Raw genomic sequence first — 19,785 nt, forward strand, 5'->3', positions numbered from 1 at the left:
CAAAAAGAGAAAAAAAGAGATGGGAGGAGTGAAAAGAGTAAAGGAAGATGGATCTGGCTTCAAGCGAAGAAAAAATGACCACCACAACTGGCATCAGCATTTAACGAAAATCAAAAAAATTGAAAACACAAGCAAATAGGAAATTAAAGAAAGTCACGGCCTGTGAGTACTGCACCAGGAATGTGAAAACCACCCCAAAAATAACCTTAGAAATAACAAATAACCCAAGTCACAACAACTTAAGCAAGCAGACAAAGCGGGTTTAAAGAAGCACAGACCTTGGCTGGAGAGGCACTCCTTGACGTGGAACAGCTCCTGGAAGCTCAGTCCGTCCTCGTCCCCTCCCAGGCCTTGCTGGTGCAGCTGGAGCTTCCTCAGCCCTTCGTTCTGCTGGTGGCGAGCCGAGCGGGCGTGCTGCACCAGGTTGAGGCGGGCCTTGGTGGAGTAGTCGCACAGCGTGCAGTAGTAGAGGCACGACTCCAGGCTGTACGCGCTGTCCTGCTTCTGCAAGTGCTGTGGAACAGGAGAGAGGAGAGCGCAGATGTTAGGTGGTGCTGGTCTGTTTTTACGGCATCCTGTAGGCGATTCAAGGAGTTATTGTTCTCGCAAGTACATTTGTTTCCTCTAAAAATTTTCATTGGAGTCGTGTTTTTAATAATTGGGAGATTACAAAGATATTTGGGTGAATTAAATGCAACAAGTGATGCTTGTCTGCAAAATCATGTTGTCAGTGTTGTGTGTGCTTCATGGCTATAAAAGCCTTCCCTTCTACACTGCTTCCAGTTTGGTTCCAAAATTCCAACGCCCAGAAATCTAACTTGCCTGGCTTCAAACAAGCAGAAAGTCAATAGGTAGAAAACATTTTCTTAGGGCTATCACATGATTGTCCATACTTAAGTGCGATTAATCACAAATGAATCACACATTTTTATATCTGTTCAAAATGTACCTTAAAGGGAGATTTGTCAAGTATTTAATACTCTTGTCAACATTGGAGTGTGCAAAATATGCTTGCTTTATGCAAATATATGTATATATTTATTATTAGAAATCAATTAACAACATATTATGCTCAAATCATAACTCTAGCCCAACAGGCAACAACAGCTGTCAGTGTGTCAGTGTGCTGACTTGACTATGACTTGCCCCAAACTGCATGTGATTATCATGAAGTGGGCATGTCTGTAAAGGGGAGACTCGTGGGTACCCATAGAACACATTTTCATTCACATATCTTGAGGTCAGAGGTCAAGGGGACCCCTTTGAAAATTGACATGTCAGTTTGGAGCATTATATAACCTCTTTCGCGACAAGCTGGTATGACATGGTTGTTACCAATGGATTCCTTAGGTTTTCTAGTTTCATATGATGCCAGTATCTAGCTTTAAAACTGAGCATTAAAACAAATTTGCGTTAACGTGTTATTATTATGCTAACCTGACAGCCCTAATTCTTTTTAGTTTTTTACAGTACATGCTCTTCACTTCTTTGGAGCATGTGATTCAAATCTTTGGTATTATATATTATATATTATGTTACTACAGTGTCACAGTGTTACAAGAACCTACTATTTTGAGTATGGTAATTGTATTTATGTTCAGACCCTACACCTTCCAAATGAACTGGATATGTTTTAGGTGACATACAGATTAACAACACACAAAAAGTCAGCTGAGGGGTTGAGTTCAGAACACTGTCTTTGTCTTTAACATGCACATTGTCCGGCTCTCCTCATTGTCGGCAGCTGCAGGGGTTTCTCATTCAACGTGTGCTGTCAGTTGCAAGCCCTTAATTTCCAGTTGCCTCTTTAATGGCATTGCAGCCATGCAAAGCTACCCCCTACCTCGATGTGTGTGTGTGTGTGCGCACAAGCACACACATACACACACACACACACACACACACACACACACGTAAGCACACATGCACAGCCCCCATCCCACCTTGCCCTACTCCCATACACCCAGTCAAGCCAAGCATATCAAGTGTGCCTCTGTTGTTGCTGCCGGGCTAATGAACAATGCACAAAAACAAAAGACCAGGCCAAGCTTTTATTATCTGATCCTCTGTGGAGGGAGGGAGGGAGAGAGGAGAGAGAGAGAGAGAGAGAGAGAGAGAGAGAGAGAGAGAGAGAGAGAGAGAGAGAGAGAGAGAGGAAGAGAGAGCGAGGCAAAGAGACAGAGACACAGAGGTGGCTCACGAAGGTTAGTTTATGCTTTGCTAAGATTTATTCATACAGCCATGTGAGAAACAGGTGCAGGGATCTATGCATGAATTAATACACATAATGGCGTGTGTGTGTGTGTGTGTGTGTGTGTGTGTGTGTGTGTGTGTGTGTGTGTGTGTGTGTGCTATAACCCTACTCTGTCTCTCATGGCTCCTATAGGAAGATGTTTCATTGTTGAAGCACATGAAAAGTTAGCCAGGTAATATATTTTCTCCTGAGCGTTGTTGCATCATGTTATATGGAGCAAGAAGAGAGCGATTGAAAAAATGTGTGTGTGGTGGGAGTGGGGTAACAGTTAGCTGCAGGTGTGTGAGTTCTAACCCCCTCCCCAACCTCTTTCCCTCTTCCTCCTTTGACAAACAGGGATTAGCAACATAGCTACAGCCGCTAACATATCTTTTCTCTCTGTCTCTCCCCTCTTTCTTTCTTTTTCTTTTGTAGGAAATCTTACAAGGTTTTTCTCACGAGACGGTGGGACGTCCCCGCGCAGTCAGAGGCCCTTTCAGAAGTCTTAAGTTTTAATTAAGTCGGAGTTGTCAGAAGAAAGCTCCCCTAGTCCAGAGCTCAGGGCCATTAATTACAGCTATCTTTGTTTCTCTGTGAAAGGAGGCCTCCCTCGCTCCTTCTCTCTCTCCCTCTCTCTTTGCTTCTTTTCTTTCTTCCCCTCCCTCCCTCCCTCCCTTCCTCCCTCCCTCACAGGAGAACTAGGCTGCAGAGCCTTACTGTGGAAACCACACACACACGGAAGCACATACAGTATATCACATACATGCAAACACATGCATACGCAAGGTTTGACTAAAATATTTAATCGCAATCTGTTCAAAATGTACCTTAAATAGAGATTTGTCAAGTATTTCAGTGGGCAAATACTTGCTTTATGCAAATGTATGCATATATGTATTATTGGAAATCAGTTGACGACACAAAACAATGACAAATATTGTCCAGAAACCCTCACAGGTACTGCATTTAGCATAATAAATATGCTCAAATCATAACATGGCAAACTCAAGCCCAGCAGGCAACAACAGCTGTCAGTGTGTCAGTGTGCTGACTTGACTATGACTTGTCCCAAAACTGCATGGTGATTATCATAAAGTGGGCATGTCTGTAAAGGGGAGACTCGTGGGTACCCAGAGAACCCATTTTCATTCACATATCTTGAGGTCAGAAGTCAAGGGACCCCTTTGAAAATGGCCATGTCAGTTTTTCCTCGCCAAAATTTAGCGTAGGTTTGGAGCGTTATTCAGCCTCCTTCACGACATCCTAGTATTAAACCAATGGATTCCTTAGGTTTTCTAGTTTCATATGATGCCAGCATCTGCACTCGAGCTTTAAAGTTGAGGCCGCTACAACCCAAAAATCGCAAATTGTGTTAATGCGTTATTATCTCGTTAACTTTGACAGCCCTAATTGAAATATAAACTAATTTTCTAATGTTTTTCTAATTCTTTCCAACAATAACTTTCTGAAATGTTACCAATCACAGTTCAAGTATGAAGACTTGGCTCAGGATAAGCGGCAGAAAAAGAATAGATGGACCAATCATCCTGTTCTGGCCTTTCATATATCCATGCCATATGCTTGTAGACACCACAGACAAAAGCCCCTATACTTGCATACATACATCCCCATCTATCATCACTAGAACAGAAAAAAAGCAAGGACACTTTTCACTGTTGCGTGATGTATGTTCCTCGATTCAATCGTATCTGGTCTCCTCTGCAATAATACTTTTATTTCATGACCACTCTGCTAGAAATGAGGAGGGGTGGGAGGTGTGGGGGGGTACTTAGAATTGAATGAAAAACTGGTAATCAACAAGGTCGCTCTTTCCTCCACTGACAACCTATTATATTAACAACAGAAGAACAGCTCATTGGAAATGTGCCGTGTTATGTAAGTGAACATCTTAGCAGAGGAGACGGGCATGATGGTTGAGAGTCTTATCAGGAGATAGAGGGTTTCCAGTGGTTCCTAATGGCCATTAAGGTAATAGCACTGGTTTCAAATTATAAAATTCATATAAATCAGTAGTGGCCTGAAAAATGCTTCACATATGATGCCCGTATGTATATTCGGTGTGTTTTTAAGATCCGAGGCGTAGGCTGAGAGTAGCTGGATGATATACTTGGGGTTGAACTGGGCTGCCAGATAGGTTTAGGCCTAATATTAATTCTCTCCCCATCAGCACATTCCAGAGGGTTTGTTTAAGACCTAAACTAGAGGGCTGTCTGTCGCTCTCTGGCACTCTGCAGGCCCTGAAAATGCAGGCGGTCTGGTGATCACAGGCCAGAACATCCATGATTTATGAACTTTTAAAGGAGCACTTTGACTCCTGCCAGGCGTGGGCTGTGTAATGCATATTCAAACACACAAACACACTGTTCCTGCTCCTGGGTTTTGCGCCTGTGTGTGTGTGTCTGCTTGAAATGTGTATGTAATTTATGCCGCAGCTGATTTGTGTGTGTGTGTGTGTGCTATACAGACATTTGTGTCCTATGAGTGTCTGTGTGTGTGTGTGTGCAGGATGGCAAAAAGGCACATCCCTGTCAATATGGCACCTCTCCAGAGTGCCTGGTGGTTAATTGTTAGGGATTAGTGTTTGGCAAACAACCAAATCAGCTAACGCTCCCTGTGGCCCAATCAAAAGCAGCTAAACAGCGCTCCCTGGGTGGACCTAAACGTGGCACAGACATCTCTGGGTGGTGGAGGAAGTGCGCATACACCCCCACATACACACAAAATGCAAATTATGACACCCGGGACTTCCTGTTTACCTGTCAAAAACACAACATTGTCAGCCCTGTCGATGACACACACACACACACCCACAGACTCACACACACACACACACACGCACACACTGGGACTTGTATGAGGCGAGGGGAGGAGAGTCAGTTTGACAGGTAAGGGAAGCTCCCTTGTGTGGTGGTTTGCTGCTGCTGCTGCAGTGTGTGTGTGTTGGGGGATGACAGAGGACTGCATTCATTATGCAGAATGAGATGTTTACAAAACACCTTTCTCACACACACATAAACACGAGCGCACACACCTCCCCTCCGCTCGCTCCCTGGGTTTGGCGAGCGGGGGGAGGAAAGCAGCACTGCTGTCTCATATTCATTTGTTCTATCTGTGGTGACAAAGCTGCCTCATTAACTGAATTCTTAATAAGCCAAGGCAAAAGACATCTTCTCACAACTTCTTTTATCTCTCTGTGCGTGTACGTGAAAGTGTGTGTGTGTGTGTGTGTGTATGTGGGTGGGTGAGGGTAATTTCAGTGCTTCTGTTTCTACTGCATCTGTGTGTGTTTGGTTTTTTACGCATCAAAAATTTCAACTCTACATTTTTTTTTGATTTCACCTCACAAAGTGTGTTTCTGTGTCTGTCTCTTTGTCTTTGCCTGTGATTGTGCGCGCGTACGCCGGTAATACGACAAAAAAATATTTCGAAAAACAGTGGGGTTGTGCTTTTCCTCCATAAACCAAATGACAAATTAGGGTATTCAGTACAAACATGACTCGCTCCTGTCATTAAGTGTAGAACCAGGCAGCTAATGAACACATACTGAACCCTCCGCCACCGCAGCTATGTCTTAATAACCAGTGTGTGTGCGTGTCGGAGGCGTGTGTGTACGCGTTTTATACGTAAAGAATCGTCACATACATCCGCTGAGAGTACGTGCATGCATGCAAATGTGAACCCCACACATTGTGAAAATAAAAACCTCTTTATCTCCTTTCATCAGTTTTTTTTTCTTTTTTTTCCTTGTTGTCGGGTATACCTTCTTTTTAGAACGTCACCAGCTTCCGGTGCTATCCCCTAGGCCCCCGGGGGCCATCGGAGACAAAAACAGCCCCACTTGGCCCGGCAAACAACAAAAGCGTGTTTTGTTCCTTGAAAGTATTTTAAACACATACCAGCGCTGCCTGGAAGGCTGCCAAGTGTAGAATTCCATCAGTGCTACCACCTCCCCAACACATGTTACTGCTAACCGCCGCTCAGCCCCCAAGACATAGATGTAACGCAAGATCACTGCCAATGGATTCGCTGGCAGACTGCAACCGCTGAAAAAGAGATGCTGGGGGCCCAGGTATGTGCCACCTCGCTTTCCACGGATAAAGAGAGCAGCAGATATGGTGTATATAGAGAGACAGATTCGGTGCTGCACACGCACAAAAACAAATATGCAAATGGGAGCCACGTACAAAAAAGTGCTGAGTGCACATTGCATATGCACACAGACACAATGCACATCTCCTGCTTCTCTCTTTCTCGCTCTCTCTCACTCCTACAAGGCCACTGTGTGTGATCTAAAGATACTGGAGAAACAAAACAATCCCCCCCCCCCCCGACCTACCTGACCTTCTTTTCTCTCCTGATGGCCGTCTTCCCTTTCTTTTCTACCACTTTCATAAGTACAAAGAAAAATATTTCCCAGAGCTAAATTGCCTCTCCTGTTTCTCTCGGCTCGGCCTGCTGGCAGTCACATGCGATCGGAGCTCTGGGGCCCGTCCATGAGGTGCAGGGCCTGTGGGCGAGCTTAGCTTAGGTCGCCCAATGATAATAAGCATCCGACGCATAATGGCCGGCAAGCCAAATAAATGAATTATCACGAGTCTTTAGCTTTCTGCCGCTCTTCTCCCCCCTTCTGTGCTGTAGCTCCTTCCCTTCAACTTTTTCTGCTTTTTTCACTCTGTTTCTTCTGCCTTCTTTATTCTTTGTCAGCAGAAAAAAAAGAGGAAGTAATAGCGATCGGGCTTTGTGAAGAGCTCGGAAAATAATGTAAGTCCAGTTGATAGTCTGGCCTTCCATTTTTCTGACTCCCACACATGGACACGCCGTCACTCACACACACACACACACACACACACACACACATACACACACACACACACACACACACACACACACACACTTGTAGCAGTGACGTAAGCGTGTCTGACGTACGGGGCAAAGGTCAATCTGAAGTTCACAGCTCCCTGACCTCTGACCCCTCGCTTGGAAAAATCCCTTCTGACTCTATCTCTTACTCTCTCTTTTGCACACACACATAAGTTATGCAGAGAAGGGAAAAAACTATCTTGTTGATTTACAACATGATGCATTTCTTCGGGTCTTAGTCAATGAATATGTGGGAAATACACTCCCCATATTGTCCCAGCTGCTGGGAATAACAGATTCGAGGAGACAGAGACACCGGGACAAATCTTACTTACTCATCGGTGCATGTATGTGTGTTAGGTGTCTTGAAAGCCAGCTCACCTCCATCCCCCCCCCATGAAAATGGATCAGTATTTACATTAGCATTAGATTTAGACAGCATGGCTCAGCCACTTACTCCCTATTAGCCATCCTGACCTTAGCCCATTAGGGTCTAAAAGCCCCCGCTTGTCTCCATCGCAGCCAGGTGAGACTGACCAGACCTCCCCATCTCCCTAAACCATATTGCAGCTGAGATTATCTTTTCCATCCACTCACAATGGGACAGAGATCATAAAATGCTGAGATCGAGATCATTGAAATGCTAACATGCTCATGGGATTATCTTTTTTTTCCAGCGCTCTGCGAAAGGGGAGGGGTATTGCAGAAATACTAACATGCTTTTGGGTAGGGTTCATCATTTTCCATTTTTCCCAACATGCAAAGACGCTTTTGGGAAATCAAGGCAAGGCCTAATTGACAGGATCTATGAAAGAGACGGGGGAGAAAAACAAAAATAAAGGGGGTTGAAAATCCCTCTTATTGGCTGGTACCATCAAAGAGGTTTGTACTACACTGATGTTGTTATATTTAACTAAAACTGAAAGGGAAGAGAAGGGAAAATAATTTTGGTGCCGAGAGGAGCAGCGATTTTCTTTTTTTTTTGTTGCCAAGTTTGTTTTTCTTCGCTCCGTTCGTAATGGAGACTTGCTGAAAAATGTCTATTAGGGAGAGTTAGACAAAAGGGGATTACAGAAACATACAGTGAGAGAAACTAACCGATGGATTGAGAGGCGAGGAGAGTGAGAATCTATAACAGGGAGAACAAAAGAACAAGAGACGGAGAGAGAGAATGATAGGGAAGAATCTAGACGAGCGTAGTCGGGTTCAAATCACTAATTACACATTCCTGAGCCTGTGAAGGGGAGTATTGTTTTCCAGTTAGCCCCTACCCTGTCGCATGGTTTCACTTAGCACAAAACAAAAGGTACAGGGAACAAAACACAAGCCTAATACCAGGCCCTGCTAATGACAGAGAAATGGGAGAAATTATCCCTGGGGTGGATCCTCGTGAGAAAATGGCTAGTGATTACTGGACAAAGGGAGTTCATTTTGAAACTGTCACAAAATGGCAGACTGTCTGCTTCTTTTCTTTTAAGAGCTGCATTTAATCAAAAGAGTGCCCATGCTACTTTTTTTTTAATAGATACAACCAGCACATATTACCAGCTTAATCTTTACCTAACTTTATATAATGTAACAGAACTCCCTAATAGTAAAAATGTCATATTTCAACACACCTCACAGAAACAAAAGGCCTTATTCCTTGGGAAACAATGTGACTTTTTGTGTGTACAAGCTGTGAGGAAGTGTGTGTTGGAGTGGTACCTCTGCCAAGGGAGAGCACAATGAAAGCACCTCTTCAGCCGCGCCGTTTTGCATATTGCCACAGGAAATCAAATGCCTCGCAGTTGACCTACAAGATGGCACACTTGATCCCTCCCTGCTTTCTTTACAGAAGGCGGACGATTTAAGCCAGCGCCTCTTTCTCTCTCTCTCTCTCTCTCTCTCTCTCTTTTTGTCTGTGTTACCCCTCTGTGTCAAAAAACCCAAACATTTAGATAGTGACATGGAGATCATTTCTGCAACAGTTTCCGACATGTCACATAAGCTCAGTCGGCCAAACGTTCGACAACCTTGGATGTTCCGTCTACCCCCGTAACCCCATAATGATGAGCTCTGTGCTGTTCCGGCAACATAGAGGACCCTTCCATTTTCTGCGTCAAAGGGGGGGGTTAAGCTGGCTGATAGCGGTGGCAGCGCTGGGCAAAGTCGCCTGCCCGGTAGTGTTTGCCCAGGCCCCGGCTGTCTAAAGGAAGGATATTGTTTTCCCCTGAAAAAGCCTCAGCCGCAGTCCGCATACCAGCGTCCACTCAACATACCAATGGGCTCTTTGAAGATTACTCAAATGTTTGCCTTTGTTCCCCCCCCCCCCATCCGCCCCTACCCCTACTCCTAACCTACAGTCCTGCCAGAACGAGGAAAAAGAGGAGAAAGGACAGAGTGAAAAAACTTATATCTTCAGAAAACAGTGGGAAAGCAATACCACCCCGCTCCGATTCAAAATGGCCTCTGTAGGGGATGGGCGACGACTGAAAGGAATAATAGCGCTGCTGTGGCCACAGTATTAAATCTAAAACATAAACAATAGAGAAGGGGCGGCGTATTAATGCACACGGCCCGATATTATATAAGGATGTTAAATGGAAGTCCCCCATCTGTCGGCCGATAAAGTGCAACATGCTTTTAAAGACACTCCTGATCCCCGCGCGAGTCCACAATTAGAGTTGAATATGATAATTCCAATGGGTTAATTTAACTAAATGTGCCGAAAACTCAGGACCCCCCCCCCCACAACCCAACCCACATTAATCCAGAACAAGTAAGTGGGCTTTCTATCGGGTCTATTTCAAAGCATTACGGATTACCTCGCAGAAACTAAGCTGCTTGAACTCACAGGAGGTCAGCGGTATTGTGCTTGCTGCAAGGATGGAAGGCCAGCGGTAGAGACACGCGGACAGCAGGACAGGTCAGTTCCTCCGTCTCCAGCTGTCCGACAACATCCCTCTCCCTCATCCTCTCTCTCTTTTCATCCCCATCGCTCTCTTTTTCACCGTATAATCGAATATCTCCCACTACTTATCTATTCACTGAGCACCTAATGGTTAAAATCAATTACAGCTGGAATGCTGAAATGCCGAATACTGGGCCACATGCTGATAATGACAGAGAGAGTGTGAGAAGGAGAGGGAAAGCGACAGAGAGAGAGAGAGAGAGAGAGAGACTTGGGACCGTTCCAAGGGAGGCACAATTACCTCCGATCGATTGATTATTGATTTGGAAGGGCGTTGAGGAGTATTTCAGCCCAACTTTGTCCATATCAATATCCTGATAGCTTCATGAGAGGGGAGATGCGTGATTGTTCTATCTAAATATCTCTAAAGCTGATGTAACATTTCAGACTATTTCAAGAATAGAACACCTTAATTTGTCCTTAATTGGCACGAGTATTACGAGTGTTTTTCAAGATTTTGAAGACAACTCTCTCACAAATTAGGCACGCATTTTAATGTCAGGTGATTTCAAAAGCAACGATAATGAACTTGCGTAAAAAAATATTTGTCTGATCTCGCTGCCGTGTCAGCTCTGATAGAAATCAAGGCATCAAAACTGAACGTATGCTGAGAGTTCATATTTGAGATCATGCGCCCTCTTTGATTATTCCTTTTTTTGTCTTTTAAACACAAAAAAAACACTCGTTATCTTTGTCCCAACAGGATGATCAAGGCCCAAGAGAAAAGAAGGGCGATGAGGATTCGAAAAAAAAAAAGAAGGAGGAGGATGAGAAGTGTGTGAGTAGGGGGTGTAAGGATGGAAGGAGATGGAAGGAGGAGGAGGAGGAGGAGGAGGAGGAGGAGGAGGAGGAGGAAGAGGAAGAGGAGGAGGAGGAGAGAAGTGTGTGAGTAGGGGGTGTAAGGATGGAAGGAGGAGGAGGAGGAGGAGGAGGAGGAGAGAAGTGTGTATTTGGGTGGGTGTTGGGGATATGGCGAGGGTGGGAGGGTTCAAATGAGCCAAGGGGGAAAAAAAAAAAGACAAAAAAAAGACAAACTCCTGCTAGCTCCTTTGTTCCTGCATCCCTGCGATGTTCCCTTCCTTCTGGTGGTCTGGAAGACACTGACCCCCTACACCCCCCCCCCCACCTCGCCTCTGCTATCGTTCCCATACCTGTCAGCCCCGATCTGCTTCACAGTCTCCTGCACATGGACAAATGGCTTGGCCCCGGCCCGGCCCGGCCCAAATGACCCACAGCTCAGAGAGGAGGAGTGGGGATGACTATGAAGAGGATCACATCTGGCTATTAATATGAGAAAAGCAGCCCTGTCTTTTTTCTTTTCACAGAGTAACACACCTTGCTAAAGGAAGACAAAAAAGAAAAGGCAACTACCATCGCAGTCTGCAGGCCGCAACTAATTCACCAGAGGGTCTAGAAGTAGAGGAGGAAAGGAGGGGGGGTTGGGTAATTAACCATTACGTATGAGTGTCAATCAGGAGCTGGACCAAAGCTGGACATCACACACACACACACACACACACACACACTCACTAATGCTTTGCCGACCATCTGGTTAAGGCGTTGGAGGGAGAAACTCTTATTAATATCTATGAGGATTATTAGGAAGAAGGGGGGGAGGGTTGGGGAAGTCCATCCATTCAAACCTTTCTGTCAAACACACAAAGCAACAGCGCACAAACACACACACACACACACACACATGCACACACCTGCTTTTATGCTTTAATTAGCCGCCACCCTCCATCTCCCCACTTCACCACCCCCGGACCTCTGAAAGATTTCCATTGTAATCTCCACGCAGGTGAAAGAGGAGACGATTTGAATAATCTACTAACCGGCGTCTCTTTGCCTCGCAGAGAGAGAGAGAGAGAGAGAGAGAGAGAGAGAGAGAGAGAGAGAGAGAGAGAGAGAGAGAGAGAGAGAGAGAGAGAGAGAGAGAGAGAGAGAGAGAGAACAACTTGTAGAAGTGAAAAAATGAAGAGAGAGACAGACAGACAGATAGATAGAGAGACAACCTTTCTGGCAAAAACACTGAAGTGAATTCATTCGCCTGCTCAGGTTTACAGCGCCGAAACGCTCGGCGGCAGGCCGCATCATCAGTCTCCATGACAGAACACGAAAATCTATGTCTTGCAGTCAAGTAGCATCCAGTGTGAAGTGTCTGCAAATATTCCTTTTTGAAGAGGAACTCTTTAGGTCCGTCTGCGAGTGCGAGACAAGGACGCAGTGATCACGAGCTGGTGTCTGGAACAAGGGGAAATCGGGCTCAAGTGGAAAATGGTAACTAGATAACCAAGAAACGTATGTGATTGCAGTTACTGTATGAGTGGGTCGCTATGAATGTATGTAATACCATACCTCTGTATGCATTTATGTGAGTGTGAGTGTGTGTCATAAATGGTGCCATGCATTTGAAATAGATCCAGTCGCTTTTTTCTATTCCGGGGATCGGCACAATGGCTTTTTATGCAAATCTATGGGAGTCAATCTCCTGTCCATTTCCCCATCACACAAGTCCAAATGACAGTCCAATAATTTGGGCTGCATATATATAGGGCCATTTGATTTTCAAATGAGAGTGGGCAGGGTTTGACCCTCGCTAATAGCCAAGGCACAGCGGTAGACTTAATATCACAGATGCATAAGCACAGCCATCTCCATCTGAGGGAGATGGAGGAGAATAAAATGTGATGGAGGGAGGGAAGGAGGGAGGCGAGTTGGGAGATTGAAAGAAAAAAAAAAAAGTGGTTTGATGAAAAAATAAATAAATAAGAAAAGGAAAATACAAAGAAGATGATGAAAATGAGAAAAGGGGAGACTCTTCTTTTGATGCATCTACAAATCCAGCCCCCTTTCCTCCTCTTCTTCTTCTTCTTTTCCTCCCATCCCTCCCTCCTCCCTCATCTCGTTTAATTCCCCCCACCCCTCGTTTTCCCTACCATGGTGTTGCCAAGAGGATCATGGGTAATGAGATGGCCTATCTGCGGCTCCCCAGGGGAGAGATAGAAAAAGAGAGAGAGAGAGAGAGTGGGAGAAGGAGAGAGTCAGACACAAAACAAAGAGAGACACGGGGAAAGAGACACCTTGTATCTCTGTACGTCCCACTAACAAAGCGCTCTGTCCAAATGTCCTCTCTCTCCCCCCTCTCCGTCATAAAAAGTTGAGCATTTTATACGATTCTGAGTTCAAAGGAGAGCGTGAGCGAAGAGAAGGAAGGGGGAAAAAAAAGAATGAAAAGAAAAACAGAGATATGGAAATGTGCAGTGGGCCCCGGACGTCCATTTCCGCTTGAATTATGACGGAAAGCTGGACAGACAGACAGGGGTGGGGTGGTGGTGGTGGTGGTGGTGGCTGAGGACAGTTTAAGATTTATTCGGACAGCCATCTGAGAAACAGGTGCCATGGCCTATGAGACACAGAGTGTGTGTGTGTGTGTGGGTACGTATGTGTGTGTGTGTGTGTGGTCCTTGACCATGCCACATTGACCATGAACATTCTCAACTCCTAATGACCCAGGGGCGAGCACAGCCCAGATCTAAACCTCAAAGCTCTGCGGGGACACACACATGCTCGACTCCCTAGTTAGTCCTGCAGCACTTGTGAATGGCACTGACAGATTTAAGCCTGTCTCCGTGTGCATTAAGGCCAGTGTTTGTTATTAAAAATCATAACGAAGCCATACATCATCATATTCAAACGCTAAGGCAAACACGAGGTCGGGCCAGCTATGGACACGCTATACGCTACGGCAACATTTAATGCGGAGCTTCTACCTCACACGCCGCTAGTGTACAAACGCTACGTTAAAACATCTTCCATGTTTCTAGGGGATAAAGATTTGACAGCTGTGATAATACTGAAGCGAGGTTCTGTGCGCACTTTTTAATTTACAATCTTGAGAGATAAAGTGGAAAAAAACACCCGTTAAAAGCAAACCAATCAGATTTCCTACATTTTCTCTCCAATAAGCAGCGAGGCGTACACCTCCGCTTTTTCCATATAAGGCCTACAACTTCCTGCGCCACCTGCTGTGCCCTGGACACCAGATGACTTGATGTCCATGTGCTGCTAATGTCATTTCCCTCTTGCAGTTTCAAAGTCTGGGAAAAAAAAAAAAACACTTTCAAACTCTCAATTCCCCTCAGAAGTACTCCATTGCTGCTACAAAGCAGCCATAAAATCTCCTGAATATGCTTTTTGTTTGTATCTTCAAATGGTTTCCCATGCCATAAAGATATTCTGTGTTTCCAAAAAAACAGATGGTAAAGTCGTCAACACTCGGATCTTTTATGCGCCCGGCCAAGCTACCTCCATCCCCATGTGCTTTTCACCTCTGCCAATACATAAAAGGAGAGGTGTTTTTCTGGTCAAATAAAGAAATGATTTTTTTCCCTTTGCCTTTGCTCTGCTGCTCTATGCTTTCTCTCTCTCTCCCCCCCTCTTTCTGCTTTACTACCACATGTCCAAGGGTAAAATAGTGGGATTTCTGCCAGAGGCATTAAAAGCGTCATCTGTGGAACAGATTTGTTGAGGCCTGTGGGGTAGGCGGGCGGGCGGGCGGGTGGGTGGGTGGGTAGATGAGGTACAGGGGTGTACGGGTGCACGGAGGGGGCATTGGGATGACCCTCACTTGCCTTGGCTAAACTGATGTTTGTGTGTGCCTAAAAAGACACTCCCCTGCTTTACTTAAAGTTTCTTGGAAAGCAAAATAAGAACTAAATTAGGGAAAACATTTTCAGACAAGCCTCTTTGTTTTATTTCTGTACTGTTGATTGTGCTTCTCGGGTTTGCACATTTAATCACGACTGATATAAATAGCTTTCTTTGCATGATTACATAGCTGCCAGTGTTCAGTGTAGCCTAGGTAACCTATCTGACTATTGCCTCATTTTTTAAATCAACTTAAACAGCTGCCAAAAGTGGCTCAACACTCGAACATTTGCAGGCACACATGCACACACACCTGCCAGTAAGGAGATCCTAATTAGTGTTAGGCTAATCAAGCTGATCCTATATAGGTTAACTACTGTATATGTAGGCCAGCAGGACTTTTGTTTAGAGTTTAAACATTTTATCTATTTCAATGTAATTAGTGAACAATCCCCGAGGACAGCCATCTCCAACTCATCCCACGCCAAGTCCAGCCATTGCCAGACTGTCGACCAATCCCGTGTTAATACGTACATCCTGTTTAAGTCAACTACGGCTGTTTTAAATAACCCTAAGAATGCCAATGTGCTTAATCCACTCAAGCCTCGGAACTGTAAGTAAGAATCGGACACAGATTTCTGAATAGATGCAATTCCTTTAAGATCACTGCACAATGCAGGAACCCCTTACATAAAAATGATTGAAAGGAGTGACTAAAGTCTGATGGGTCGGTGGAGCAAGACTCCTTTTATAAATATAATGTTGCAGATCAAAATGTTAATGAAAATCTTTGTTGTCATTCTGACTCATTTGAGTTTCCTGTTCCAACTTTTTTAAATTTTACAGCTATTCAAAAAAAAAAAATCATACTTTGAAAATGAAATAAATGTGACTAGGTCTTTTTATTATAATACAAAAGTTAGTAGATTAGAAAAATAACTATTGTTGTATATTCTACTTAAAAAAAATCAATAGAACCATGTACTTTTATATCCTCTTACAGTACTTTTAAAGCACAACATACACACACACACGCACACAAACACCTCCCACTGCCAAATGTTGCGTACAGTAGTAAAGAAATCCTCATTAATGTAATGCACTTGATCCTGTCCTGTAGGTCAAGGCCTCGGAAATGTAACAGCATCCTATTAAGCTGAAGGAGACGTCTGACAAACTAAATCACCTTAGATATATTGGAGAGGAGAAAGATGCCAAATATTGGTCATGTTGGAGTTTCTTTGCGGGAGCTGTTTACTGCTCGGAGAGTGAAGAGTTTAATTAGTTAAGTACGCGACTTGTGTGTGAGTTTACCGCTCTGATGGGCAACTAGTGGGGTAAGCCTGCGACAAATCACGACCGAATAATCCCGACACATAAAAGGTTACCCTGTTGGCCTGAAGAACAGAGAATCTGCAGAAGAGCTGTGCACATGTGTACATAAATTATGTGTGTGTGTGTGTGTTTCTGGAAACATTAATTATGAAATGTAAATCTGAAACCATAATGAAACAATAATTCAGAATACAAAACAGTACATAAAATAGTTTTGGTAATGTTTGTTGTAGAGTGTGGTCTACTTTCATTGCTCCATTATTCAAAACTAAATGGCTCTACATCCTCAGCATGAAAACAAATTCTTGATTTACTCCAGAATTATTTACAGCTGGAAACAAACAAGCTGAAGATAATCAAGACTTTGAAACATTTGAAGCTCGCTGATAGGACGTGACTTGTGTATAATTAACAGTAACAGCAGTGCCAGCTGGTCATAAGCTGGACATGTACCCATATCCGATGGAAATCATCCTGGGTGCTCTAACGGTGACCTTTTCCATCTCGGTCATTCCATTCTCATGGGAACTTTATATCCATGTGACAGTGCAGTTAAGGGGATGGGGCAAATTCATTATAAACAAAAACCATGTGTGCTTTTTCTAAATCTGGTGTTCCAGTAAGAATGCTGTTAAAGCTGTATTGTGCTGTATGCTATACAACATAATGTAAAAAATAAGAATGCGTTTTTACCTTGTAGAGGCGGATGGCAGCCTCATGCCTCTGGTTGGTGGCATGTAGTCTCAGTTTATCCACGCTGTTGCTGTAGTAGTCACAGGCGTTGCACTTGAGGTGCACAGGGTTGCCAATGGCCACACACTTTAATCTCCACTGGTTGGCTTTGCCTCCCTCCTTGATGTGGGCCACCAGCTGGTGCTTCTGCATGTGCTTGTCCGTCTTGCAGTGCAGCTGAAAGTTGGCCTTAAGCTGGGTGTTGTAGCTGCAGAGCTTGCACTGGTAGACGTCGCCGACCACGCAGCGCCACTCCTCTTCGGGCAGCGAGCGCTCGGCGCTGACGTGGGCATTGAGAGCCTCCAGGCTGTCCGTGGAGTAGCAGTTGCACACGGCGCACTGGTAGAGGCGCAGCGAGGGGTCGTTGATGGGCGGCGACAGGGAGGAGAGGGAGGGGTCCTGCGAGGACATGCCGCCCATTCCGCCGGAGGACACCAGGGATAGGTCGTCTGCCATCAGTTGACCACTGGCGAGACGCAACTCCGCTGATAGGTCGCTATTCACTGTGGAGAAAACGAGCAGGTTAGAACGCAATGCAAAAAGGTGTTTAAAAGGTAGCGCTTTCATAAGGATTACATACGTGGAAGCATAGGAGGATAACATGTTGGATAGAAGGCAGGCACAGAAGGAATACATAAAAACAAAGAGATATGACAGAAAGACGGAGCTCGGACGAAAATGAAAGGCTGGCATGCATAGCGAGGGATAAAGGATAGAGGGAAAGAGAAAAGGCTCTTTTAATGAAATTAAGCGTGGTGAGAAAAGTGAGTCCTCCAATGCAGGCCTCTCTCACACAAAAGGATTTGATAAAATAAAGCCTCACAGAGGACTAGGGCTCCTTACAAAGTCTCGTCTATAAAAAACCCTAATAGGATTGAATCAGGATCAATTACAATCATCCTTTTCAACTTGCTAACTCGCTCATCAGGTAGCTTTAATTACTGCTCTCAGCAATGGTGGGACAACGGTTTCAGGGCTCTGGGCTTTTCTCACATCCACGCAGAGAGATTTGAAAAGCTGATCAATGCATTATACGAAAAAAAGATACGCCATTCACAGAAATGTAATTAACTCTTTCGTTTGATCCCTTCATTGTCTCTCTATGCATGTTACCAAAGCTCATCATGTCGTTTTTTTCCAGATAATATCTCAACACGTGTTTGGAGCACAGAGGATTTTACACATCATCTGATTTTTTTTTTTACAGTTTAAGTATAATTCCCCCCAATTAGCGGATGACTAAATGTGTTTGTGTGTCACAGTGTGTGCTGGTTTTAAAAAAAATAGCACACTTTTACCTGCATGAGGATGCAAAATCTGAGCAGAAATTTAAATATATTGTTTGTATACACGTATATTCATCCCTCACCTGTGTGTGCATATTTGTGTGAGCATTTGAATATATGAATATCCCGCTCGCACAGACTAAACCTATGTACAGCTGCGCTCACTATGGGGAGCTGTGTGTTATCAGTGTAATTCACTGAGAGTACATCTGCTGGCTGGGCTGTGACCTCCACACTAGAGGAGGGAGTGGGTGTGCAACACTGCAGGGTCATTGTTAAATCTCTCTCACTCCTACGGGAATCCGCTTCCTGCTGTGTGAGAGTGTGTGTGCGTATATGTGTGTGAGTCCTCTCCAGGGTGAGCGAAGGTGGGGTAGGGTGTGTATGGGGGGGGGGATTAAGCTGACTTAAGAAAATTACAAATGAAAGATTAAGAATAATTCTCATGTGGCGTCTCATAATCATTTTTTAATCAGTGAGAGGGGTCAAAGAAAGGAGACAATGACAGAGGGACAATATGAGAGCAGAGATAAGAGGGGAAGAGAAAGAGAAGAGGGTGCGGCAAGGAGGGAGGTGGGGGAAAGGTAAAAAGGATGGGAGCAGAAAAAAGAAGGTGAGAGGGCAGGAAGAAAAATGAAGAGCAACAAAGGAAAGGCAGAGAGATAAAAACAATACCCAGATGGCATCAGATATATGAGACAAAACACATAAAACTGACCAAGTGAAAGATGAGCAGAAGAAACGGAAAAACAAGCCAGAGGGAAAATATATTAAAAAGCAAAAAATACTTTTGTCACACCCTCCGCAGAAATGCATTTTTTTGCTTTTTAATTTCAGTTCTAATATCACTCACCTAGACCAGATCCAAGAGCAGCGGCGGTTGCAGGATCCAGCTGGAACGGGTTAATCATCATCTGAGCTTCTGGGCCGCTGCTTCCTCCTGGGCTCTCCAGTTTTACACCTGCCAGGCCCATGTTTTGAGCCAGGTAGTATTGGTAAAGCTCCGCCTCGGCCGGGGCCAGGCCCATGTGGAGGCTGTGTTGGATCTGCTTCATGTTCTGCTGCAGCAGCATCATGTTGTGCATGTGTTTCTCGCTGGTCATATGGATCCGCAAGTTCCGCGCCACGTTGGTCTCGTAGTCACACACCTGTTGGAAGCAAAGCGGGATAAATTCAACTTTTTATTGGCCTCTGTTCGTTTCTTTATCATCATCGAAGCATTGTTTTACTCTTCAAATGAAATTATAATTCATTATATAATTGTCATTTAAACTAGAGATATCAAAGTTAACACAATAACGTGTTAACCCAAATTTTGTCTTAACGCCACTAATTTCTTTAACGCATTAACACAACTTGCGATTTTTAAGTAACCTCTTAAAAATCAGACAGGCCGCCATTGGGCCCAGCCGTTATTCGATCTTTCGGAAGTTGTAGCAGGCTCAGTTTTAGAGCTAAAGTGAAGAGTGACATCATATGAAACTAGAAAAACCCAAGGAATCCATTGGTACCAATCTTGTCATACTGTCTTGTCGCAAAGAATGCTAAATAACGCTCCAAACTTAAGCTAAATTTTGGCGAGGAAACACTGTCATGCCATTTTCAAAGGGGTCCCTTGAACTCTGACCTCAAGATATGTGAATGTAAATGGGTTCAATGGGTACCCACGAGTCTCCCCTTTACAGACATGCCCACTTTATTCTCAACCCATGCAG

General features: G+C 44.5%; 1 protein-coding gene across 5 annotated transcripts in view; it reads right to left on the reverse strand.

Annotated features, from left to right (window-relative positions):
• The window catches only part of zfhx4 (zinc finger homeobox 4), an 87,353-nt gene that overhangs the window by 38,217 nt on the left and 29,351 nt on the right, over positions 1 to 19,785 (reverse strand). For all 5 annotated transcript variants that reach the window (XM_074622488.1, XM_074622490.1, XM_074622486.1 and 2 more), the window contains exons 4-6: positions 18,924 to 19,218; positions 16,746 to 17,287; positions 279 to 513 (exon numbers count right to left, since the gene is read on the reverse strand). In XM_074622488.1, the coding sequence (XP_074478589.1) occupies positions 279 to 513; positions 16,746 to 17,287; positions 18,924 to 19,218 (1,072 nt within the window). The remainder of the gene's footprint in view (positions 1 to 278; positions 514 to 16,745; positions 17,288 to 18,923; positions 19,219 to 19,785) is intronic.

Source organism: Sebastes fasciatus, chromosome 21 (genome assembly GCF_043250625.1).
Source record: "Sebastes fasciatus isolate fSebFas1 chromosome 21, fSebFas1.pri, whole genome shotgun sequence".
Lineage (NCBI taxonomy): Eukaryota > Metazoa > Chordata > Actinopteri > Perciformes > Sebastidae > Sebastes > Sebastes fasciatus.